The sequence below is a fragment of the Arvicola amphibius genome, chromosome 8 (genome assembly GCF_903992535.2).
Source record: "Arvicola amphibius chromosome 8, mArvAmp1.2, whole genome shotgun sequence".
Lineage (NCBI taxonomy): Eukaryota > Metazoa > Chordata > Mammalia > Rodentia > Cricetidae > Arvicola > Arvicola amphibius.
In genome coordinates this window covers 111,221,098-111,246,715 of record NC_052054.1, presented here as the reverse complement: position 1 = coordinate 111,246,715, position 25,618 = coordinate 111,221,098, and the positions used below count along the sequence as shown (strand labels likewise).

The following is a 25,618-nucleotide window of genomic DNA, read 5'->3' as shown; positions in this document are numbered from 1 at the left end:
GAATGGTAATACATGAGCAAGTTGGGAGTCGTTTAATGAGAAGATACATTGCTTCCTGCAGCCAAGAAGAGGTTCTTTGGATTCTCTCAACTTAATACCATGCGATTGCAAGTCTGACTCTCATAGGCAGGACAGCTCTCTCAGAATGGTGTGGTTTACAAAGACCTCCTGGACTGGGTAGACATATATGTCCGACTTGGTTTACCTCCAGCTCTGCTTCTGAGCTCAGCCACTTGAACATTTTAGCAGCTATCCAAATGCAAATGGTAGGTGTGGAAGTAGAAATGCAAAAGCAGGAGACTTGCTAAATTAAAGTACTCAGTTGAGAAAACATCTAACAGTGCTGGAGAGGTGGTACCGTGGCGAAAAGTGCTGACTGTACCTGCAGAGGACCTGGAATTGTTAGCAGCACCCCCACGGTAGCTTTTATAACCACCTGGAACTTCAGTCCAGAGGACCCAGCGCCATCTCCAGGCATCTGTGAGCACTTGCACAAACCTAGTGTTCATAAATTCAGGTAGATACAGGCACATAAAAACAAACAAACAAACAAACAAACAAACACACCTCCCTCTAACTCACTGGCCAACCAATAAGCAAAATGTCTAATACTTCAGGTAGTTCATTTGGCATGGTCAGCTAGGAAATTAAAACCCTCACTAGAAGATGAAAAGGATCAAGTCAAGTCCCATCGCACACTGTTCCCCTACCTTATTGGAGTCCTGGATTATCTTCACATTGTCTGCTCCGAATTTGTCTGCATAGAGCTTGAGGAGTCTTTGGGAAATCTCCGAGAGCCCTGTCAACTTAGGCTCTTTGTAGATGTACTCTTTGCCCTCTTCCTCCTCGAAGAATCCCTAGGGGAGATACACAGCAAGCCACCTGCTTTATTAGAGAACTCCAGTGACAAATCATAGCAAGACAAAAAGCCATCTACTTAAAAAAAAAGTCCAGTTTTTCAGGTATCTGAAGCCGTTAATTAGAAGCATATGAAGTTCAAATCAGAAAAGAAGATGAAAAGAAAATAGAATACTGTGTCATAAACAATGAATAACACAGACACTCCCCAGTGAGACAAAGGAATGTCAGAGCAGATCCTATACATATCTTCTCTACTGGTAGAAATCAGGAAGTATTTGCTTGCATATAAGTTGGAGGAAGAATGCCCTCTCGTGGTAGTCTTAAGTAGAACACAAAATTTTAAGTAATGTTTGGCCTTTTTTTTTCTTAGCACATTCATTATCATTTTAAGTGAAGTCTTCAATGAATCTTTAAAAACAGCACAGGCGACACCACATGGCACGCAAGGGTATCTAAGTGTGTTCCCACTTCATCTGGGGTGAAGACCTGTGACACTTTATTTATAGTGACAGAAATTGCCCATGATGAGCTACAGTGACAGCTATTTAAAAAGCCCACATTATTGTCCTCTCAATCTCTGTGAAGAATTTTAATGGGACCTTGATTGGGATTGCATTGAATCTATAGATTGCTTTTGGTAGAATTGCCATTTTTACTATGTTGATCCTCCCAATCCACGAGCAGGATGATGGCTCCTTGGCCTTGAGAGGGAGGGAGGGGAGGTATGGGTGAAGGGGAGGGGAGGGAAGGGGGAGAAGGAGGGGAGGGAAGGGGGAGGAGGAGGGCAGGGAGGGGGGAGGAGGAGGGAAGGAGATGGAAATTTTTAAATATAAAAAAATAAACCATGAGAGAAAAAAAATAAAATAAAAAGCCCACATTAATTTGTCTTCAAAGACTTTAAGGTACAAGCTAGCCATATGTAACTTAATCACCAATCACCCAGTTTTTAAATTCTTGAAGGGCTGGACTTTACAGGACTAAAAATAACACCCATGCTATCATTTTTATTTCATCAGATCCCAGTGGGTTTTAGCTTTCATAAATCTGTCTGGTTTGAAGCCAGGGAAAAAGAAGATCTTATTATCTGCAGAGAACTAAGTGAGAAATTCCTTATAATTCATTCTCTTTGAAGAGACAGGAGCATGTCTCCTCCTGACCCTGTGGAATAGGTGTGGGCTCAGAAAACCAGATGAGCTCAGAGTGAAGAACCTATATTATCTGTTTCTTCTGATTTCAGAGTTTGTCTACAAAGAAATAGATTTTGAAGTTTGTAAAACTACCGAGTCCCAAAAGAGATAACACTATTCAAAAACAAAAACAAAAACTTGTTTCTGAGGGGTGGGGGAGATGGCCCAGTGGTTATGCATTTGGCAGCATGTGTAAAGACTGGGATTTCAGTCCTTCTAACCCAGGACTTGGGACAGCCTTCCTAGAATTCTAACCCCAGAAGATGGAGGCAGAGAGGCCTCCAAGTAAGCTGGTTAAGGAAACTAGCCACGTCAGTGGTCTCTGGGGTTGACTGAGCGACTCTGCCCCATTGAATGAAGTGGAGGAGTGATCAAGGATGAGTCTCTCCAGCCTCTACATGCATGAGTACTCATGTGCACATAGACCCTGACACATGTGTGCCCATACATGTGCAAACATGCAGCCATACACCTCTATGACAAATACATACATATGCATGGCACACACATACAAATGGAAGGAAGGAAAAATTATTTTTGACTAAAATGTTCATTACTTGTGAAAGATTATGGACAAATGTCCTAATGTTGCCTATTTTTTTATGGATGGTGAGAGGTGACCTAAAACGATTAAGCTCATAACTGTCTGGTGTTGAACACTTGCACAGCCCTTGTTCTCAGGTAAGTGTGAGCATCAACAGCTCATTATGCATCATAGAGGGCTATGGGCTTGCAGAAGCCAGTGCCCCAGGATCCACGCCCCAGCTCTCTTCCTGTCAAGCAGGCACTGCCTAACTGCTTGTCTATTTTCCTAATTTCAGCACATGAAGCAATGCATGTCCAGCTTCTGGCACATTGTCTGGCCTTTAGGAAGGGGGTCACTGTATCTGCCCAATGAATAAATAGATGAATAAAATTGTTTTTGGAAGACGTATGTCTCGCAAAGGTATAAATATATTTGGTGAATGTCCCCTGGCTCTTTATGAAAAAGCTAATCTTGAATAATCCTTTGGATAAATGTGCAAATGCAAGGAGCTGATTTTGAATACCTTTGCCCCCCTGCCCCTGAAGGGAGAGCTATGATGCGGAGAACACAGAAAGCTGAAAAGCTGTTCCCAGACACTCCCCCTAGACTCTGCAGGGGTGAGAGAAGTCTGATTCTCTTCCCATTGGACGCCTGCCTGCTTTGCTTCTTCCACTGCTGACTGTGGGCTTTTGCCAGACTCAAGGTCAGGAGTCAGTAGCGAAAACTGACAGTCTGAGACATCAGAGGAGGAAGACCTGGGAAGCCAAATACCAGAGTTCCCGAAGGGCCTCAGCCAAAGCAACAATTACAACTTTAACTGCAATAGAGGAAAAATGCCTTCCAGTTTCATGAAAAGACTCCACCCCACCCTCCCTTCCCCTACCCTCTGTAACATAGTAACTAGTGTGGATAGTAACTCACTGAGGATTTCCCTCCTGATAAATTTCTGAATCTGGGGTCAGCAGGAAGTGGACAGAGGCAGACCTTTGTTGTGGCCATTGTGACTTTGCAACCTTGGGTGATAACCTGTGGTTTTCTTGCGTGCCTACTCCTTGGTCTGTAGGATGGCGAGCACACATTTGGCCATGAGTTAGGAGCCCCCAGGTGCAGGGTCTGACCCACAAAGGACATTTCGTGAGTATGAGTTACAACAATGACGATGACAACCAAGGAAGACTTCATGGCCATGGGACAGCTTGAGTTCTGACTTTTATGCAAGGCTTGCAGCAGTCCATTGCTTAAGAAAACAATGCCCAGCATCTCTTGCATCAGAGCTGTAAATTTTCCTTATTACAGCATGTCTACTGATGGTCCTCGCCACATTTGGGCCATTGATTTGGTAGGAAACAAATAATCCTTAGACCTTTTCTTCCTCCTGAAGATCACTTTCTGTGTTTGATGCTTTATGTGTGATGAGTGATAATGTGTGTACCATCTTCCTAATCCCAGACCCTCCACTCCTGTGCGTGTGCGCATGTATGTATGTGCATGCACACACGCATGTGGTGTGATGTGGTGTACCACTCCCAATAGTTTTTGAGACAGTCGTAAGAAGTAAGGAGTAGTGGAAATCATGTGCTGTTCGTCAGGGTTTAAGAAAGACACCTTTTCAGCCAGACCAATGGCAGCTGTGGAGACGTTTGGAATGGATGCTTACCTTTTGACAAGGAAACCACTGAAGAGGGCAGAGGCCTCTGAGCTGCAAGGCATGATCTGAGGGAAAGCTTCGCTCTCAGACATGCCCACCAAGTCAACAATTTAAGACTGGGGTGTGTGTGTGTGTGTGTGCAATGCAAAACAAGCAGCAGCTCCCCACTTTGCTTTAGGGTCCAAGTAGTGGGTCTGCTGCATTTCCAGGCAGTGGGAAATGGGGCCTGCATGTAGCTACAGCTGGTTTGATTGTTTTTTATCCCAAAGTTATTCCACAATGCAGTATATGCCTTAATGTGCTGTCATTCTGAAGAAGCACATTCTACTTAAGTAAGTAATTCAGGTCAGTGGAGTTAACACACGTAGAATGAAACCTCAAGGCACTAAATATGGCTAAAAACCCACTTCAATAAACTCACAAATAAAATTATTGATTCTTTTCTAGATTTTTTTTACGAAGTTCTTCAGAATATTGAAGTGCCCTTGGATGAAAACCAGGATGTCAAATGTGAGTCCCTGCTTTGATGTTAGAATGGTCCAACATTAACAAAACAATTCAGTCCAAGAAGATTTGGTTAGCAGCAGGCGAAATGCTTTCAGAAGAGAAGACACAAGAATGCAGGAAAATTGTTCCTGGTAAGCAGGAGTGCATTAATTATGTTTAGATAGATAGATAATAGATAGATAGATAGATAGATAGATAGATAGATAGACAGACAGACAGATAGATAGATAGAGAGATAGAGAGATAGATAGAGAGAGAGATAGATAGAGGGGGGTAGCACCTAGATCAGTTACTTTCACATTGACAAGGAGCTGGAAGATTCTATTGCATCTCAAAATGGAGATGTTATTTTGTTTTCCAACTACACATGTATGTTCCCCACGCCCTCCAAGATCTTTTCCATCCAGATTCTGAAATACATCTACTCTGAAGGATGCATGATCCACTAATACACTGAGTAACGTCCCCCACCCCAAGTTTTCCAGCCAATTAATTCCAGGGCTATCTGATACTTGAAGCTATGCAAGGAACATTGGCTGGCTTGTTTTCTTACTAAAGGCTAGGGCCTAAGGATTTCATTGATTACAAGCAGTGTTTGATTGCTCCTGCTGTTTCCTTACTCTGGCAACAAATCCTTGAGGGAAGTTGGAGAGCTGCTTTTGGCGGACTGTTATATCCATAGCCAAGGATGCCAGCTGCAGGGTGAGAAACTCCATGTTATGCACGACTTGCATTTTTTTAAAGTCCCTGCTGTGAAGAAAGGGTTTTCAACTTGCTTGCTAATGTCTGCCTCATTGCAGACCTGGTTAATATTAAACAGCCTAGTCAACACAGTAAGATGGGAACACTAGTCCACACAGTGCACCGATGTGTGCACTGTGAAAAAGAGAACTTTGTAGAGGCAAAAGCCTATGTTGTGTTCAAATCACACAATCTCTTGAGCATGATTGCAAGATGCATCTGTGTGTGTGTTAATATCTTGCATAAGAACTTGCTTTTTTTGAATACAGGGATTATGTTAATTACTGGAGAGTTCATCTCTGAGTTCTGGAACCTTCATTCTGCACAGATTCAGGAGGGTGCACAATCCTGCTTTGGTTTACTTATCAAGGCGAAGGGATGGGAGCTGTCTACTCCTGCTGAATACCACAGTTCACAATTGCCATTTGGCGCTCTGGCATGTGCATTTGAATATCATTTGCATAACGATCATTAGAGCTCTGATTTGTTACTTGTCAGGGTGAATTAACTCCACAGGTGCTCTTTGTCCAAAGGCAGCTGATGGTGGCCCTTAGGGAGGATCATGCTTAGGTAAGATTATCAGGTCTACACATAAAAAGATATTTTTTACTTCTAAGCTCTGATTGGATTTATTTTTCTTAACCAAAGGCAATTGATAGTCCTGCCCCATAACAAAAAAAGTAGCTATTCCATCAGCATATTTTTTTTTTAAGAAATCTGAAAAAAGAACAAAGTTAGGTCATTGAAAGCAACATCCCCAAATGGCCCCCTCAGTCCATTTAGTATATGGTTCTCAAGGATTCTTCTAGTAGGTGAGTTAAGGACTCATGAACCCAGGTTTACAGATGAAGGTGTAAGATACCCACATGACATGGAGGTGGGAAGGAGCCTAAAGAATTACAGAAACGTCCGCATTGTTCATGTGAGAAGAGCTGAACAGTGACAGAATGTGGAAAGACTTTTTTCTCTACCTTAATGGACAATAATTATATCAAGCCACATAAAGATGTCAATTTTGTAGATAAAAATAATGGCTAAAGATAGGCAGTTTCAAAGACAACCCTTTTACTGAGAGTTCTTTTTTTTTTTTTTTTTTTTTTTTTTTTTTTTTTTTGGTTTTTTTCGAGACAGGGTTTCTCTGTGGCTTTGGAGCCTGTCCTGGAACTAGCTCTTGTAGACCAGGCTGGCCTTGAACTCACAGAGATCCGCCTGCCTCTGCCTCCCGAGTGCTGGGATTAAAGGCGTGCACCACCACCGCCCGGCTTACTGAGAGTTCTTGATACTGGTAGATAATTTCTCGTCTGCTTATGTTCACGGTCTTTCTATCCCTCTTTCTGAATCTCTAAAAATGTGGCGTGTTGGGTGAAGGTTTGTTCTCCTTAATTCTTTGTGTTCAGAATCACCATCACCTCTAAAGGACCAGTGTCTGCTAATATAGAACCTTATTTCTCAAAAGGATTCTTTGCAAAAGACTCCGGGAAGGACTCTCATCCTGAAAACAGTCACTATTCCAACTTCTCACCACCTTCAGCTCCCTAATGACTCTCAACCTGTGGGTTGTGACCCATTTGGGGTTGCATATCAGATGTCCTGCATATCAGATATTTACATTACAATTCACAACAGTAGCAAAATTACAGCTAGGAAGTAGCAATGGAAACAATTTTATGGTTGGGGGGGTCACAACATGAGGAGCCTTATTAAAGGGTTGCAACACTAGGAAGGTTGAGAACCGCTGCCAAAGCATTTGATTCTATTCTGAATCTATTTAAAACATGCGCTATCCATATCTACCTTGTGCATTTGTGTGTGTGAAGCTTCCAGATTACACCCTCTACTTTTGTGGAAAAAGGCAATGTGTGCAAAAAAAAAGATACTTTTTTTTTTTTTGTAATTCAGGCAACTGGAATAAACAGAATTTAGTGCAAGAGATGCAAGACGTCTCCAAAAAGAATCAAAACAGCCATCTCGCTCTTTGTACCAAATGTTGATCTGTACAAAAATGTTAAGGTTCAGTAGAATTGTAAGGAGGGAAGGGTGGGGATTATTAGTGCATGCAAAGGGACACAGAGAGGAATGAACTTACCACAGCCTGGAACAACCAAGACCAAAGGAAGAAAAGAGCAAACATCTGCATTAAAAACTAGTTGGGAAGCAGCAAGATCTGTCCCACCTTTTCACCAGCTCGTGTCTCACACATGGGTTTGCATGGTCAGGGCATTAATCGGAACCTTATTACTTTTTTGCTGGCAAGTCATCTGAAGATTTGGATTATATCCTGGTTAGCAAAACACCCCTTACATGACATCGTTCTGCTGCTCAGTTAGCCTGTATTTTCCCTCCAGTCATCCAACCCCCATATCCCCTTCTTGGTGGGATTTTCTGTTATTTTTCTCGCTGATGCTCTGCCAATGCCATACAGTGTATATTTCTTCCAACATACCATTGCCTCTCATCTAAAAGTCCTGCACACGTCTCTCTCCTTCATCAGATACACACACTGCAGCTAGTTCAGATTCTTTTTCAATCCCCCCTCCACATGTCTATAATTAGCATTTCTCTATAGACTGCTCTCACAACACTGTGTCTCTCTGTCTCTACCGTGATGTTGTTGGGAACTAAGAAGAATCCACATGGGATGGGGTGGACTACAGAGGTAACTGGGTCCTTTTCAGAGAGACAGAATCAGAAATGAGCTTTAAAGGTACCTATAGTGATCAGAGGGAAATCTGTTTTTCTAAAGACTTCAGTGGGTACATTATCTATATGAGCAACACTGGACCCAGACACTATCTGCAGCCTTAACAGAGTCCCAGGAGAACGAGAGGCTGTGTGTAGTCGTGCCTCATGAGAGGGAGAGGAAAGAGAGATCTGAGAGCTGCTGTGAGCATAAAATAGGTTGGCGTATCTGTCTCCGAGAGTCAGAGGGCATCTGCTGAGCTCGAAGGATGGCACAGCCTTTCTGAACAGGAACCATGGCATTCCTGGGTTTATACCATTTAAAGTATCACTACAAAGAGATAGTCAGGATTAGTGTGTAACACATCCCTTCAGGCCAATGCTACGGCTAGCGAATATCTCCAGCCTCGCTCATTGCTAATGCGGGACCTTGAGAAAGAAAACTTTACAACCACATTGGCCTGTGACAGAGGAAACAGCAAGGCCCTGGGATGCTCCGCTTTGAAACAGTGGTGATTTGAAAACAAGAAAGATGACTTACAGGATCTAAAAGCCAGTGGTTGGGAATCTAGGGTGTTATTTCTTAAAACATGCCTGATTCTATTTCAATTTAATTAATCACAGCGCCCTGTTAGATACATCAGGGTAAAATGCAAAGAAGAGAACGGTGAAAAAGAAGCCGCCTCTACTTTCAAAGGCTAGGAATGACTTTTTTTTTAAATGTTTTGTAAGTTTCATCATTTTTTTCTACATGTTTGTGCTTAATACATTCCTACGGGCAAACTGATAGTCAAATTTATAGAAACACTCACGGAAGTTCAGACACACCCCTCCCCTGGCCCACTGGTATATGTAGTCAGATGTCTGATAAAGAACGAAAGAGGCAACCTGAACTGAATGCTCAGGCCACGTTACTTCTAGAGTGACTTACCTGCCCATAAAATGCCACTCTGTAGTAGCGACCAAACAGGCGCTTCTCGGAATTCACCACCTCTGCCACTTTCAGGTATGACCAGTGAATGTCATAATAGAGATCTGATAATTTCTGAAACCATAAACCAGAGGGTTTTGTGAGTTCAATGCTGACATAACGAGAACGTTGCTGGCAAATGGATGGAGCTAGAAAACATCATACTGAGTGAGGTAACCCAGACCCAGAAAGACAATTATCACATGTACTCACTCACAAGTGGTTTTAGACATAAAGCAAAGAAAACCAGCCTACAAATCACAATCCCAGAGAAACTATACAATAATGAGGACCCTAAGAGAGACTTACATAGATCTAATCTACATGGGTAGTAGAAAAAGACAAGATCTCTTGAATAAATTGGGAGCAAAAGGACCATGGGAGAGGAAAGGGAGGGGAGCAGAGAAAATATATAGCTCAATGAAATAAAATAAAATAAAATAAAATAAAAAACAGAGAGAGAGAGAGAGAGAGAGAGAGAGAGAGAGAGAGAGAGAGAGAGAGCGTGGCTATGTTTGCATGCTGTAAGTCATTTGCCAACTCAAATTAAAAAATTCCATGGCTTTCTTTGGGTACAGAGCACATACTTTGAAGTCTCGTTGCTTTTCAAAGACAGCGATGATGGGCTTGTTGACATCAGCGATGAGCTCATAGCGTTCAGACTTCCAGAGAAACTCCACGCACATGTAGAGCTGTTCCACCAGAATATTCTGCAATTTCCCCAGAGAAAAAGAGCTCTTTAGGTGATTGAAGAGCAGCTCATTCCTGAAGCTTGGTTTTGAATCTATTTTGGTCTTACGTGGCTTCTGGATTCCTGATCTTCATGGCTGAGATTAGAACCCACCGTGGGATTGCTGTACCACCTTGGATTGCCCCTCTCTCCTCATCATCACTTAACCACGCAATGGCTATGCTGAGTTCAGACCTTCTTGGTTCTTTGCTATTGTCACCGCTTAGCTCCCATCCTTGCCCCTTCACTCCCAGACATGCAGCCCCCGACATGCAGCAGTTTTCTGCAAACAGGTGTCTCTGTCCAATGGCTGCCCGCCAGCGACATTTCCTTTTGAAACGTAAGTCTGCTCACAAGGGCTCCACCCCCATAAACATTTGTGGAAATCCAGTTTATACCAACACCATCTGATTTCTCCAGACTGAAATTCAAGATGGTCTACGATACCGTTTTGAGCATTCTGCCTTCGTTATCCACACTCGTCAGACAAATATATAGAGCTTTTACTGAGGCCTCTTCAACTTCATGATAGCCGCCTCCATGTAAAAAACTGTCATTTTTTTTTAATTACAAAAAATAGAATGCCTCAAATCTTAGTTATTGGACATCTGTTTTAAACTGACTGCTTTTCATCTTGAAGATGGTCTGTTTTTATTTCTAAGAGTCTCAAGTCTTCAAAAGCAAGGATTATGCCTGATTTATTTTTGTTTTCCTGCCCTTAATACAGTGTCTTTCAGAGTGGTGCTATATAAGTTAATACATCAACTATGTGAAGTTATAAATTATGAATCTCTAAAGCAGGTATATATTATTTGAATATTTCTAACAGCATCTTTTAATAAAAGGCTCTGATACACCATTTGCAATCATTGCTATAAACGTCAATTGTATTTGCTATAGTAACATGCAGTATGCTCCAAGCTAATATGGAATTGTTTGCAAAAGTACATAAAAATACAACTCCCAGCTGGGTGGGGGTGGCTCATGCCTTTAATGCCAGCACTTGGGAGGCAGAGACAGGCAGATCTCTGTGAGTTCAAGGCCAGCTTAGTCTAAAGAGCGAGTTCCAGGACAGGATTCAAAGCTACAGAGAAACCCTGTCTCAAAAAAAATGCAACTCCCAAATTTGTTTTCTTTTTCCACATCTACATTAATACAAAGACTTTATAAAATTAGCTAATGGACTTTATTTCTTTGCGAAGGAAACTCTGTTTAATTCACCAGAATTGTTGTTGTGTGATTTCTACCAGAAAATTGATTTGTCATGAGAACCAACCAATTAACATCAGAAGACTTTCCTACAGAAATTTTGAACCCTTTTGCTGAGCCAAATTTGTAAATAAATAAACTTGTGTAAAAAACAGCTGTGATGAGCTCATAAAAATTTAGCATCCCATGCAGGGAGTGGTAGTGCACGCCTTTAATCCCAGCACTTGGGAGGCAGAGGAAGGAGAATCTCTGTGAGTTCGAGGCCAGCCTGATCTACAAAGCGAGTGCCAGGGCAGGCTTCAAAGCTACACAAAGAAACCCTGTCTTGAACCCCTTCAGATAAAAAAAATTAGCATCTCTTATTACATTTTCCCAGAGAGTACAGTTTGTGCATTTTACAGAAGAGCTGACTATGTGTCTCTGAGTAAGCGCAGTTCAGCTTAAAATTTCAATGAAGATTATGCTTTATCAATAGAATTGATGTTATTTGTGGCTATTGTGAAGGATGATGTTTCTCTGATTTCTTTCTCAGCTCCTTTATCATTTGTATATAGGAGGACTACTTTTTTTGAGTTGATCTTTTATCCTACCACAATTTTGAAGGTATTTATCAGCTGTAGGAGCTCCCTAGTAGAGTTTTTGGGGTCACTTATGTATACTATCATAACATCTGCAAATAGCAAAAGTTTGACTTCTTTTTTTCCAATTTGAATCCCCTTGATTTCCTTTTGTTGTCTTATTGCTCTAGCCAGAACTTCAAGAACTATGTTGAGTAGATGTGGAGAGAGTGGACAGCCTTCTTTGTTCCTGATTTTAGTGAAATCAATTTGAGTTTCTCTCCATTTAATTTGATGTTGGCTCTTGGCCTGTTGTATATTGCTTTTATTATAGTTAGGGAGGGCATTGGACCTTTCCCAAAGCAAAGTGCCTTACCCTCTCTGAAGAGTGGATGGGGGTAGAATGGGGGGTAGGTGGAGGAAAAGGAGGAGGGGAGGGAAAGGGAAGTGGTATTGGTATGTAAAGTGAAAAAAATATTTTGTTTTCTTTTTTAAAAAGAAAAGTAAAATAAATTAAATAAAAAAGAAAAATAATACACTATACTTATATATATATATATATGTGAAAATAGAATTGATATATGTTAAGCTTGGTCTTATTTGAGCCTCAGCTTCACTTTAACAACATTATCATAATGCAGAGCAACTTCATCTGACTTTTCAATGCACACAAAAATCACAGTTCAATGCATTTTTAAACTTTAATCAATGTTAGATCAACTGAGTCTAACCTCATTGTATGGTGTATCTTGCATTCCAGAATCTTCTTTCATTGCTCCTTCTTCTTTAATGTTTGGGGTGATGCTCAGAAAAGCTGGCCATCCCATAGAGAACATGCCTTGGGGGAAATGAAGCACAATGAAATGTCACTTGAGGCAACTCATATTGGCATTAGAGCACGGCTTGCTTTGTGAAGTTAGTATTGGCAGTATCATAAAGCACACAATGCACAGGATGGTTAGAGCATGGCTTCTGGAGTTGCCTGTGTTCACTGATATCAGATGCACATTGCAAGAAAGGGATCATTTACTTCTCCAACTCTGAAACCTCATAACATAAAAGCCTATTAAATATTTCAAATATATCAGTGGGATTCAGTAGATTGATATACTGATAGATATCAATACATGCTAATGAAGCATGTATTACCATTTCAGCATTCACACCTAAGTATCTCCCCGATTCAATAAATATAGCATAGTATAACCACTATTACCGTCAATATCACAGGGGGTGGTTAAAATGCTTTAATGTTGAAGAGCCACAGAACTAACTGGGGCAAACGCTGACACTTGAGTTTCATCAGTTTTCATCCATTTGGTTGCAGATACAATGTGAAAGTCTACACTGCTCTACAGGATCTAAAGATGATAAATAGCCGAGTAGGAAGGGCATGCTAAATAAAGTGATGTCTGGTGACTGGCGTATAAAAATTAGCGTGTGTGGCAGATGACAGTTAGAAGGGATTTAAGGTGAACTTGCTGCTGTGGTGTAGACCTGATCTCGTCTCCTAGGTCCCCAAGCAAGAAACTTCACTATCTCAAGGTTCATCGAAGTGATTTGGAGATGGCATTATTTGGAAATTTTACTGTAATTTCTTTAGAAAATATACACAGGTTTAAATGAACATGGACTGAATTATGCTTCTAAAAATACTGCAAATAAAAGTCCATTATCATTTTGTTTGGGTAGTTTGATTGTAACTCTATACTGTGTTTTCAACAGCAATTTGCAAGTTCAAATAATGTTATCAAGCATATTGTGGTCCAGAGGCTGTACTTGAATGAACTTTTAAAGAGATTATAGATAAAAATGTATTAATAATACAGCCACATTTTTACACAGAGAAACTATAGGTGTCGCAAAATACTTTTTATTAGACTTTGAAGGTGGAATGTTTTCAGTGAAAGTAAATAAATATCGTCAATCATATGTTATAAATTGTCAGAGTAGATTATTGTTATTGCTATTTATTAATTTTGCAATGCCAGAAGTCAAACACCAAGTATTACACTTGCTAAGTAAATACTCTATCACTGAGATACACAGTCTTAAAGAAGTGAACTAGAACCTACCTATCATAAAGGAATATACATCTATATGAATATATATCTACATTCTTACTTTGGATAAACTACTATACCCACGAACTATTCTCTCCTTATATTTATACAATTTATCAATTTCACACTAAAATTCCAGCGATGGGCCAGCATGTATAAAGGTAGGACCATAACTAATAAACCTGAAGACGGGATGATATTTCATTTTCTGAGAACTGAGAAGCAAGCTAAAATTCTTAAGTTTGGGAAGGGATTTCTGAGTGGCTATTGCTTGAGGTTTTATTTCTATTGACCTGAAATGGCTTTTGTTTCTAGGAACACCTTCCCAGAGGTTTCACTGAAGCAAACTTTAAGCTGGAAAGTTGCTTTCCTTAGCAGCCAAGGCAAATGAGCACAGTTAGATCCACTCACTTCCGCCACCTGGCGTTGTTAGTAATGGGATGCTATCACAGGGATGGGTGTCCTCTGGGAGCAGGGGTGGTGTGCAAATCTTTTCCATTTTCCAGTAACCTGTGGTAGTGCAAGATGAGGTTAGAGCATGGCTGTACGTTGTGGTTAATCCAAGCTTATGGAACCATAAACTGTTAATCGATGAGACATTGTCATCATTTTGAAACAAGAAGTTGCCCATCACCATCCATGGCACGGATGTGCCAGTGAAATCATAGAATTAAAAATATTGAAGTACAGGATAATGAGAAATATCTACAAAATTAAAAGTTATCTAATAAAGCATAAATTTAGTGAATGTCTGCAGTTAGGTCTCGGGATGCTGATTCCCAGGTTCCTAGCCCCTTTCCATGACCCTCTTACCCTTGCGTTTGAGGTATTCTGCGATGAGTGCAGCGATATGGATGTAACACATAGCAGCCTATAACAAAACATAAAACAGAGATTCCACAGATGTATTTAACTCTTCACGAAACTAGTGGTTTCCGAAGGGGAGTCAGTGTGCCCTCTCAGGATATGCCATGCAGACTAACCCTTCATTATGAAAGAAGTGAAAATATCAACCAAGTGGACGTTTTCAAAGTTTTGCATCTCAAATCATTGATGCTGCCACCTCTATGTTTGTCCACAACCTGATGCCTTCTAGTTAGAATCAGGTATCATTGAGCCCTACACGAAAGTTACTGCATTGGATATATAGATGTATATTATATACATTGGTGGAAAATATGGCACTTTTTATACTTTACGCTGTATATAAAAAGCCAATTATTCCGATAAAGAGTACAATGTTAATGAAGAATGAATGAGCCTTTGCTCATCACCTCCGACAGGTCTCCGTTTCTTGCATGAATCTTGGCCATACTTTCCAGCCAGGTCCTCCGTAGCTCAGGGGTGCTGGCATAGGAGTTGGCTAGGCTGTACTGGAGGTCCACCAGCATCTCGGGGTCCTTCTCATGTTCTTTCATCTGGGCTGTGGCCATCAGAACGGTCCTTATACGTTTGGTCAGGTCTTTTACCTCTGCTGGGAAATTGCTGTTCTTTGGGAAAGAGAGGGCCTGAGTCATTACCTGTTTAGCAATCAATTATTAACTTCAATCTATGCTCAAATGTTAAACAATATTTTATTGTTTTATGTGGGGGTGATTTGATTGCATGTATGTTTGTGCATCACTTGTTCGCCTGGTGGAGGCCAGAAGAAGATATTGGATCTCTTGGATTCAGAGTTATGGACAGTTGTTAGCTGTTTATGACTTGTAGGTTCTGCGAATTGAACTCAGGTCTTCTGGAAGAGCATCCAGTACTCTTAACCACTGAGCTATCTCTCCAGCCCTTCAAGTTATACTATTAATTATGGCTTGGCACCACAAGTTCTTATGTTTTATGTATTGTTCATAAATTGCATTTTATATATTGCAATTGTGGTTATATTCAAACATTTGGTGATAAGAATTATGGTGATTCAATCCCAGAGAACTCAGAAAACAATGAGGACCCCAAGAGAGACATACATGGCTCTAATCTACATAGGAAGTAGAAAAAGACAAGATCTCCTGAGTAAATTGGGAGCATGGGGACCATGGAAGAGGGTTGAAGGGGAGGGGAGGGAAGGGAAGGGAGCAGAGAAAAATATATAGTTCAATAAACTAAAATAAAAAAGAATTGTAGTGATTATGGTGAACTGTACTGTCTGAAAGCCTATCTTTCTAGCGATAGCTTCCTGATTGTCCTTGAGATTCTGTCCTCTCTGAGTTCCCGTCACGTGAACAAGTTTTGACTTCATTCCTATTGATGGCATGTGGCACAGGACGGGCCAATCACATTCTTTTCATAAATAGATCAAGGATATTCCTTTTCTTGACTCAAATTGGTAGTGTTTGGAGAAGTGCTTTTCCATCCCTGACACAAGTGTCCTCACACTTTCTGAGGTAAATCCACAAAGACAGCCATAAATTTGGCAAATGAGGAAAAGCTGACGCAATACATAGACAAAACAAGCAACAGAGGGAGGGGCTCTCAAATCACTCTATCTCTAGATAGAGCCGGGCTTGAAGCTTTTTCTACCTCTAGCCTTCTGAAAGTGCGAAAAGAATCGGGAGGAAAAGGTGAATTTGCTTCTGATGGTTTTGAGTAAATAATGATGCTCCTGGAACACTTTGTTCTATCTTAGAAATTCCCCTGAAAACATCATGGATGGAGAGTGTTAGAACTAATGATTAGCAATTTAAATAAGCACACAATACCAGTGATCAAAGTCTAGAGCAGATAAGCACAGAATTCATAAGCATCCCATGATTTTGATGTTAAAGAAAACCTCCACCTCAGTTTATTTCTGATTCTTTAGAGAATTAGCCCAGGAAGTATCTCTTACTTTCATCTGTTTATCTCCATTGGCAAAGTTGTTGGTGATTGCAAGGGAGTGTTGAAAGCGAGATCCTCCAATCCCCGAATCGGCTATTAACTGGCTCACTGCTTTGATGAGCTGGAAGAGAAAAGAAAAAAAGGATCACTCTGACGCAGGGGTTCTCCACCTTCCTAATGCTGAGACCCTTTAATACAGTTTCTTAGGTTGTAGTGACCCCAAACAAAATTATTCTCATTGAAATTTCATAAATGCAAGTTTGCTACTGTTACTAATCATAATGTAAACATTTGATACGGAGGATATCTGATATGCAACCATTGTGAACAGGTTGTGTTCACAAAGTGGTTGGGAAACACTGTCCTAAAGCAGAATGAGAATTTACATTTTGTGTTTTATGGATGATGCGGGACGATGAGGGTGTGCTTGCGTGGGTGCGCACGTACGTGCCGAGGCCAGAGGTCAACTTTGAATGCCGATCCTCAGGTGTCATCCATTTTGTTGTTTGAGACAGGAGGTTGATTGGATCTGGAGCTCACTAAGAAGGCTAGTGTAGCTGATGACTGGGGTCTTCCTGTCTCTGTCTCCTCAGTGGGGAGATTACAAGCATGCGCCATTGCACCTGGCTTCTCAGTGTGGCTTTTAGGACTGAACTCAGGTCCCTGGGCTTTCTAGGCACATACTCCACAGACAGAGCCATCTCCCCAGCCTAGAAACACCATTTTTAAGGGAACTGACTGTCATTAATTTCTCCTAGAAGCTTCAAAGAATGACATTCTTACGTATGCATCCTTCAGAAGATCACATGATCTAGAGGCCTCATTATCATTGTAAATACCCAAGGAGAGATTCAAGAATCTTGTAATCTTGGGATGCCTTGAAGAAAGGCATGGTTGTCTGTGGAATTCCGTGAGATTTGATCTCCCAGATTAACCATGACTGTCAAAGTTGTTTTTTTCCCCCATGAGATTCTAGTGCCTGGGCAGAAGAAACAAAGCTGCAAGAGGAGATATAAACTGCAATCTGTTCATTTCTCTCCAGCCCTCCTCTCATAGAAACCAGGATCAAGGGGACTGAGAACCTTTAAGGCAGAGTCTGGAAAATCAGACAGTTGATTGGCTGCCTGGGAACGGGATGCTTCATTCACCACTGAAACACATCAGCCATTTTAGTAGCAACATTAAGGAAAGACAGGCCTTACTTGTAAGTGAGAGCGGACAATGGACTTCTGCTTGTTAAATTCAAAGTTCTTCCTCATGAAAAAGTACAGAAGTGCCGAGGCCTCCATCTGAGTGGAGCGCGACCTGTGGTTACAGCATTTCAGGACTTCGTAGCAGAAAGATCCACAGAGGTCAGCGGGCCCTTGAAAAAATGCTGAAGGAAACTAGAGAGATGGAAGAAGAAGGGAGTGAGCCATGTTCTTTCATGGTTCAAACTCGCAGACTAAAGTACTGTTTAAAAACGAGCTTTCTCCATTTGCCGGAGAGGAAAAGGAATGTATGCTTTTATTGTTGAAGTCCGAGTTCAGTAAGCTCCTCTCATGTATTAATTAGTCTCTTGCATGAATGGTCCATGTGTAAAACTGACAACAAGCCATGAGATCTTTGAAATGTTCCATTATTCACTTGACAGTGTTAATTCAGATGCTATTTTTGGTCATCTTCAAAGATGGCTGCCGTAGCTACTGTGGCATGGAAACTTGAACAGGATGATTTTTTTTTCTTTTTTTTGTCAAACTGTTGAAAACTCTAAGCAGCCACAAAACTGGTAAGCAGATAGCAACAATATCTTTTTGTATCCTACTCACTTGGAGACAACAGATGACTAGCATCTAGTGAAACTGGAATAGCACAAAACAAACCTTTGGCCTTGCACACTGAGAGATGCACAATTTATTAAGTGTTTGTTGTCATCCTTAGCTGGGATTTAGTGGGACCTGGAGCATCCTTACCTTACACACAAACAGTCTCAAAGAAGCAAACACGTGTTTCAGGGCTGTGGCTGACTGGTTGACTTGAAAGAACAGCATGTAAGTATCAAAGACCCTTTTCATGAGTGAGTTTTGACAGTCAGATTGTTGGAGCTGTCTCTGAAATCCAGAAGAGATGTTATTTAGGATAAGTGGAGGAATGATTCCTTTCCTTTAGAAATGTCTCTTATGAACCTGTCATGTGCTAGAAGAAACTCCTGAGTAAGAAGACATGGTTCATGTATCAGCTCAGGGAAGTTTACACAGCATTATAAAAGCCAAACCCAACCCAACCCAGATAAGACAATAGCTAGAGAAAGAAGATGTGACAGGAGAGGTTAGGGGTGGATTACTTTGCTTAAGAGGTCAACAAAGATCCCTCTGATTAATGAACAGAGCTGAAGGAACGTCAGAGAGACCTGCGGGGATTTTCGTGTGGTAAGAGTCTGGGGATGGAGCGAAGCTTGTGAATTCAGACTGAGAAAGAAAAACTGAGTGGCTGGTGTGTGGCTGGGATTGCGGGGAGAGGATGAGGTGGCAGATAGGCATTGGGAAAGCCTTTCAGCTGTGTGATATTCAATGCACACGTCCATTGAGGTATAAAGAATTAAAATGGGGTTGTGTTTTTCTCCCACCATATTGGCACTTTACACAAAAACAATGTTTTCTTGGTGCAATGCGGCTAGAGAGGTTTTATTTAACAGATCCAATCTTTCCTGGTGCAGTCCTTAAAGCAGGTTCATTTGACTGAACTGTAAATGTTTTTAATCACATTATTAAGATACATTTGGGGTGAGAAACTCTGCATTCAGAAAGTACAATTGCATAAATTTGACTTTGGTATATACCGTGAAATCATCATCACAGCCAAGAAAAAAAATATCACTTCCTAAGGTTTTAATACACGTTTTGGAATCCTGTATTCCTTTCTCAACTCCACATCTCCATCCCATCACTGATGTGTTCTTTCTATTTGATGACATCAACAACACCGCAGTCTTCTCTGGTGGCTTCTGAAGCTTCATGTGTGGTGTAGTCTTTTAGGTGGTTTCTTCTTACTGTTGAGTAATATTCTGTTGTGTTTCTAAAACATCTACCTGTTGATGCACACTTCCTGTATTTTCTTTTTTTTGTTGTTATTTAAAATAAAGATGTGACACATATTTGCATGCAAATCTTCATATGGATAGGTGCTACTATTCAAATGGTTGGTTACAGGATAGTTAAATGATTAACATTGACAAGTAATTTTGTTTTTATTTACGTATATGTGTGTGTATGAGTACATGTGTGTGTGTGTGTGTGTGTGTGTGTGTGTGTGCATGACTTTGTGCAAGTATGTGTTTGTGTGTGGGGGCCACATGTCTGAAAGTATGTATGTAGGATAGAAGATGGCGTGAGAGTCCCTGGAACTCGTATTACAGGTTAGTTGTGAGTTCCAGTATGGGTGCTGGGAACGGAAGTTGATTCTCAACAACTAAGCTTTCTCTCTAGCTCCATAATTAGCTTTTCAAGAAACCATCATAATGTTTTCCAAATTATCTCTCCCCCACTTGAACTCTTACTATCAGTGAACGAGAATTATAATTTCTCTAAGCATTTGTCGAAACGTGGTATAGCTAGTCTTATTAGCACTAGAAATCTTATAAGTGCATCATGGCAACACCTCATCAAAGTTGTGTATCTAACAAATAAGAAGTGATGTTTGGCATTAGCAATTTCTTCTTTCAAGAATGTAGTCATCAGTTAACACATAGCACTGTTGGTCTTTTGTCTTTCCGCTAGAAAATGTGGAGTCTCATTGTCACTCTGTGTGGCATCCTTGACAGCACAGCAAGAGGACTTGGGAAGGAAGATATTATTGTAGTAGTAAAACACAAACACAAAGTGTCAGGATGAAGCAAGCATTAGTCAACTTGTGACAAAATCCGAGAACCTCATTTTTATCATGCTTCCCATTAATGTATAAGCTGATTTATGTGAGGTCAACTGATTTCATAAATCATCTTAAAAATATTCTTCACTTCTCGTGGTTTTTCCTACTTCCCAAGTCATCATTTTGCAGAAAATGTCCTGACCATCCTTACCTGGTGGACTTGAGTAAAGAGAGACAGCAGGTCCAGGATAGTCAGGCAAACTTCTGTGGCTACATTGGCCTCAGTGTCTACATGGTGGACAATGTCTATTTCATTGGAGTTGCCTACAAAATGCAAAACAAAACAGTGCGTCAACATATAAGCCAATTCTCTGTGCTCAGTAGAATACTATTCTACTATTTCAGTGTTTACTGGTATTTTGATGAATGACTCATAAAATCAAAGCCTTTGTTCACCTCCATTTATTTCAATTAAAAGGAAAACAAAACAAAACACTAGATAGAGTCTTAGATCTGAGTTTTCTTTGTATACATTAGCTGCAGATTTTCCATTATTTTAAAAATTCTTTTTCTTTAACTCAGACATCAGTACAATCATATTTCTTCTGGAATTAGCCTGTTTAAAGTTCTTGCTTTTGGGCTAACAGACTCACATGTGTGATCTCAGTGGACAGTCTACACAAACAGCCTCCTCAGAAAGGTACATTTATTTATAAAGCGTACTTTGAGAGTAAGGCAATATAGATTTTAAACAAGTAATCAGAGGCCACACGCTCATAATTCCCATGTTTCACTATGCCAGGTTCTATTTTTATCATATTGCCAAGCTAGACTGTGTGCTTCTCCGGAGTCATGATGTCATTACCACTGCTTTTGGGACATGGACATTTTTATCATCTTCCCTTAGGGTCAGCAGTAATTACCTGGTTGAGAGAGAACCCTAACCTCACAACACCAAAAGTACCCAGACAAGCCACCCACAGCCCATTACACTGAGTTTCAAGTGAAATTCTCCTTTCTTCCCAGTGAGGGAGCTGTATTTTTAATTTGTTTGTTTATTTATTTATCAAGCTAGCCCTGGTGATTCTTTCTTTGAAGAAGTATTTCCAGACCCCATGGCAGACATCAGAAGAATGACTTCAGTGGTGTGACATTTTCTCCCCTCTGACATACAATGAATTTCCTGTCCTACTCACAGGCTGACAGAACACAGGTAGCCATCTTGCTCCCATTGCCCCTGGCTTACTTACTGTTCATGGTGTTGTCCAACATCTGTAGAAGTTTGGGGTTGGAAAGTGCATTTTTGCCTCGAATTATAGGTAAAGTTTGAGATCTGTGCTGTTTATGTCCTTCATGACCAGAAGTGGTATGCACCCTGGAACAGAGATGGGAGATGTGGCTGAGGCTACCCACCAATACGGTCATCAATATTCATTCAAATAGTGTGCACTGAGACAAATACAGAAAACATCTGTGAAGAAGCTTTTTACTGGTAATATTGACTGCAAGCAACACAATGAAGGGACCTTTAAAAACATTTGAAGAAATTTATTTAATCACTAATAATATTAAGAAAGATATATAATGTGAGAATGCCATAGTGGATGTCTGTTCTAGCATATTTTGATTTTCTTCTTTTTTATTACCAAGAACGTTGTTAAATAGACTCAGTTGAAAACTCTTCTTGATGTTGTCACTAACTTTATTATATGCTCAGACAACCATAAGGTTACACAAGGACCTCAAACTGGCCTCATCCATTTGCTTTTAAGCAAATAAGGTCATGTCTCTTTTGTAAGAAAAGGGATAGCTACAGATGTGTTAACCTCACCAAAGCAAACAAACAGAACAAAACAAAAAACAAAACCTAAAAGACACTCAAAATGTTTGTAACTCATTATTATTTCATGGATTTATAAGAATTTAAGAATGCTGAGTTAACTACTATCTAGGCAGGAAGGCAACTAAAAATACACACTAACATGTCCCCTTGGGTCTTTTTTTTTTTGGAAGTAAAGATAAAATCTGGATTGAAATAACTGAAGTAATCCTTTACTCTCTCATCTGGTTTTGCATGTGAGAATTCCCATAAGGTATGATTTATTTGGGCCATGCCTCTTGCGGTGGTAATGTAGGTGATGTAGGTGGTGTGTAGGAAAATCACATTTGAGGTTCTAGGTGCTCATCTGAGATGGCAATGATGACAGTCCTTCAGTGTGCGTCTTTCAGTGCTATGCAACACGCCCAGCTGCAGAAACTAGCCAGTGTGTTTGTGCAGTTAGGAATGCTTCCTACTAGGAAGCATTGTCCAAGGAGTAGCCAGGCAGTGGGAAATTTGCTGTCGTGTAAATTACCCACAAACAACACATTTGTGAATGAAGAAGGCAGCCAATGAGAGAAGCCTTTATGAGTCACACCTCAGAAGGAACTCTGGCTTTTGTCCTTGTCTGGTATTCAAGGCTGTTTGGACGTGGCTGAGCCAAAAGATCAACCTGGGTTGAAGCCTAGGAGAGCCGACTTTGGCTTGCTGGGACCTAGGACATCTGGATCCTGCCTGCATCTACAGGGAGTAATGAGTTTTGGGATATATGGCTGGGACATGGGGAGACTGATCTTTTTCTCCCAGGAAGCTGGGGTGGGGTGGGGTGGCGTGGGGATATAGGGGTGGGGTGTGTGTATGGGGAGGCATCCCTGGTTTCCAGGAGATGAGGCTAGCAGGGGCAGGGCCTGTCCAGCCTTTCAGGAGGAACCTTAAGACTTGTCCATAATACATGATTGACTGTGGGGCCCTTAGGTGACTGCAATTGCTATGAAACATGCAAAGCTTTTCTTTACTGTCTTCTCTTCCATTACAGTTTGCAAGGCAGACTCACGATTGCATCTTTTAAATTTACTTTCTCACTGGAGGCCAATTTCTACAGGTCTCCATGGATGGGAGCAAAATTTATTTTACTATTTATTGACTACATCCATTTTCCTATTTCTTCATAAAGCTCTTTTCTAAGATATCCACATCACACAGTCTTACGATACGCCTGGGAAGAATAAGTCAAACTCAGGAAAGTTTGGGGAAACAATATTTATTTGTTAGGCCCACAGGATCTTGGAGGTGGGATTTCAGGGCAGGAGATTCTGACTGGCAGGTTAATGATGGAGCGAGCGGGCTCTGCATGTAGGAATTAGGTAAGCTAACGAGATTTGTGAGCTCACCCATGTTTCCTCATGGCCTCTGACCCTTTAAAAAACAATGTGAACTTCAAGAACACTAAGGAAATCTTATAATTACTCAACAGAATTGGGAGTCACGATCCCAGAGTTTCTTTTTCCTACACTGCTAAGAACTAAGGGGGCATTTTATTGGAGTCTTGGTTTTCGCTAAATTGAAATGTCTGTTATTGCTTTTCCAATCAGGGTGTGCTTTAACTGAGCATGATCAAGGCATAGTCCTTTGTTTTTATTTTGAGCCAGCGATGCAGCTGGAGAAGTATCTAAGAAGTTTCTTCAGATTAACGTATAATGCTACTCAAAACTGCATTTGTTTTGATATATGTGCACGTATGAGTCTATTTACCCTCATGCATGCATGTTCACAAATAAACAACAAATACATAACTTTAAATACTAAGCAAAAGGTGATATTACCATTGTGACAAGAGACCAGAGGTCTGGCAGGAAGGATTGGATCCTTTCAGAGTTCCATTGTTCTGGGCAGACTGCACAAACTTAAATGCTGCAGCGATTTTTCTGCAAGGGACACACATTTCAATCACAGCTCAGCATTTATAATTTATATATAAAAACAGAGTAACAAATGACTAGCAATTAATGAATAATAAGGTATTTCATATTCTGTGAATTAATTAAAAGCAAGGGGCTAGGAGATGGCTCAATTTGGCAAAGAGCTTGCTATGAAAGAAAGCATGGGGATCTGCTTTCTCAACTTCAGCACCTATGTAAATGCCTAGGAGGCATGGAAGGCCATCTGCAATCGCAATTTCAAGATGCAGAGACTGGGGATCCATAGGCAAGATGGCTAGCTAGCTACAATAATCATAGGGTGAACTCTGGTTTCAGTGAAGGGACCTTGACTCAGTACTTTTGGTGGACAGTTATTGAGGAGGACATCTGATGTCAGCTTCTGATTGGATCCAAACACACAGCCCGACACCACATGCATAAGCAAGTTCTGGGACTAGGAAATCAGAGGGCTTTGAATATTCCTTGTGACAAATAATGCCAGTATGAAGTAATTCTAGACAAACTTTTGTTTTTAGTTTACTGGAGGCATGTTCTTTAATAGGTGTGTTTCACCAATATAAACCTATCTCTCTGTCTGTCTATATATCTATCATTTATCTATTTTATATCTGTCTGTCTATCATCGATTTTTCTATTATCTATCTATCTATCTATCTATCTATCTATCTATCTATCTATCTATCTATCTATATCTATCTATCATCTATCTATCTATCTATCATCTATCTATATCTATCAATCCATATAATCTATGTAATGAAGCTCCTCCTCTCTCTGTGTTTGCGTGCATGCACACACCTTCTAGAGGTCAGAGGTCACCCTCAGTTGTCAGTTCTCACCTTCTTCCTTGTTTGAGACAAAATTTCTTGTTGACCACTGTGCATGCTAGACTATCTAACCTGAGAGCATCCAGCAGGAAGGGAATTCTCACAGGAGCACTGTGATTAGAGACCCATGCTGGTCTGGCTTTATGTGAGTTCTGGGGATCCAAATTCAGGTCTTCATTTTTGTATGGCAAGTACTTCACTCACTGAGCCATAGTAAAAGCTTCATGAATTTTTAAAAGTCTGTATTAGTCCATTGGAATTTAAAACAATTACCTTATTATATTGCGTTTCCCCAGGTATCTAAAATTTTGAAGACAAACACTAGAAAAGGGAAAAAGTCACATTCTAATTATTCATATTCTTTGATCTATACATAGCAGTTCATCTAAATATACAGAAAGAAAAATAGTAAATTTTCTTTACATATACTATATACTATTGTTGATATTTATTTACCATAGGGCTTCTTTGAATGAAGAGTGGTATAGTGAGCTATTTTGAAAGTTCCAGAAAATAAGTTATTGGATCAACCGTAAACTTACTCCAAGATGCTGAAGAAGTCTGACACCTCGGGACTGGGAGCTCTCTGCCAGTAGGCAATCAGAGTCTCTAGAAAAGAAACAACATGGCATGAGACTCTTAGAAATGTAGGTTTTTCTCTCTTGCTCTTTTTAAATGGACTTGAAGTCATTCGCTT

At 40.5% G+C, this 25,618-nt stretch overlaps 1 protein-coding gene across 5 annotated transcripts in view; it reads right to left on the bottom strand.

Annotated features, from left to right (window-relative positions):
* The window catches only part of Dock10 (dedicator of cytokinesis 10), a 253,512-nt gene that overhangs the window by 12,421 nt on the left and 215,473 nt on the right, over positions 1–25,618 (bottom strand). For all 5 annotated transcript variants that reach the window (XM_038339212.1, XM_038339210.1, XM_038339211.1 and 2 more), the window contains exons 37-51: positions 25,464–25,530; positions 25,195–25,242; positions 23,978–24,079; positions 21,586–21,710; positions 20,547–20,659; positions 18,442–18,579; positions 17,692–17,874; positions 16,500–16,610; positions 14,953–15,168; positions 14,492–14,549; positions 14,090–14,188; positions 12,347–12,453; positions 9,707–9,829; positions 9,081–9,194; positions 711–857 (exon numbers count right to left, since the gene is read on the bottom strand). In XM_038339212.1, coding sequence (XP_038195140.1) covers positions 711–857; positions 9,081–9,194; positions 9,707–9,829; positions 12,347–12,453; positions 14,090–14,188; positions 14,492–14,549; positions 14,953–15,168; positions 16,500–16,610; positions 17,692–17,874; positions 18,442–18,579; positions 20,547–20,659; positions 21,586–21,710; positions 23,978–24,079; positions 25,195–25,242; positions 25,464–25,530 — 1,751 coding nt within the window. The remainder of the gene's footprint in view (positions 1–710; positions 858–9,080; positions 9,195–9,706; positions 9,830–12,346; positions 12,454–14,089; positions 14,189–14,491; positions 14,550–14,952; positions 15,169–16,499; positions 16,611–17,691; positions 17,875–18,441; positions 18,580–20,546; positions 20,660–21,585; positions 21,711–23,977; positions 24,080–25,194; positions 25,243–25,463; positions 25,531–25,618) is intronic.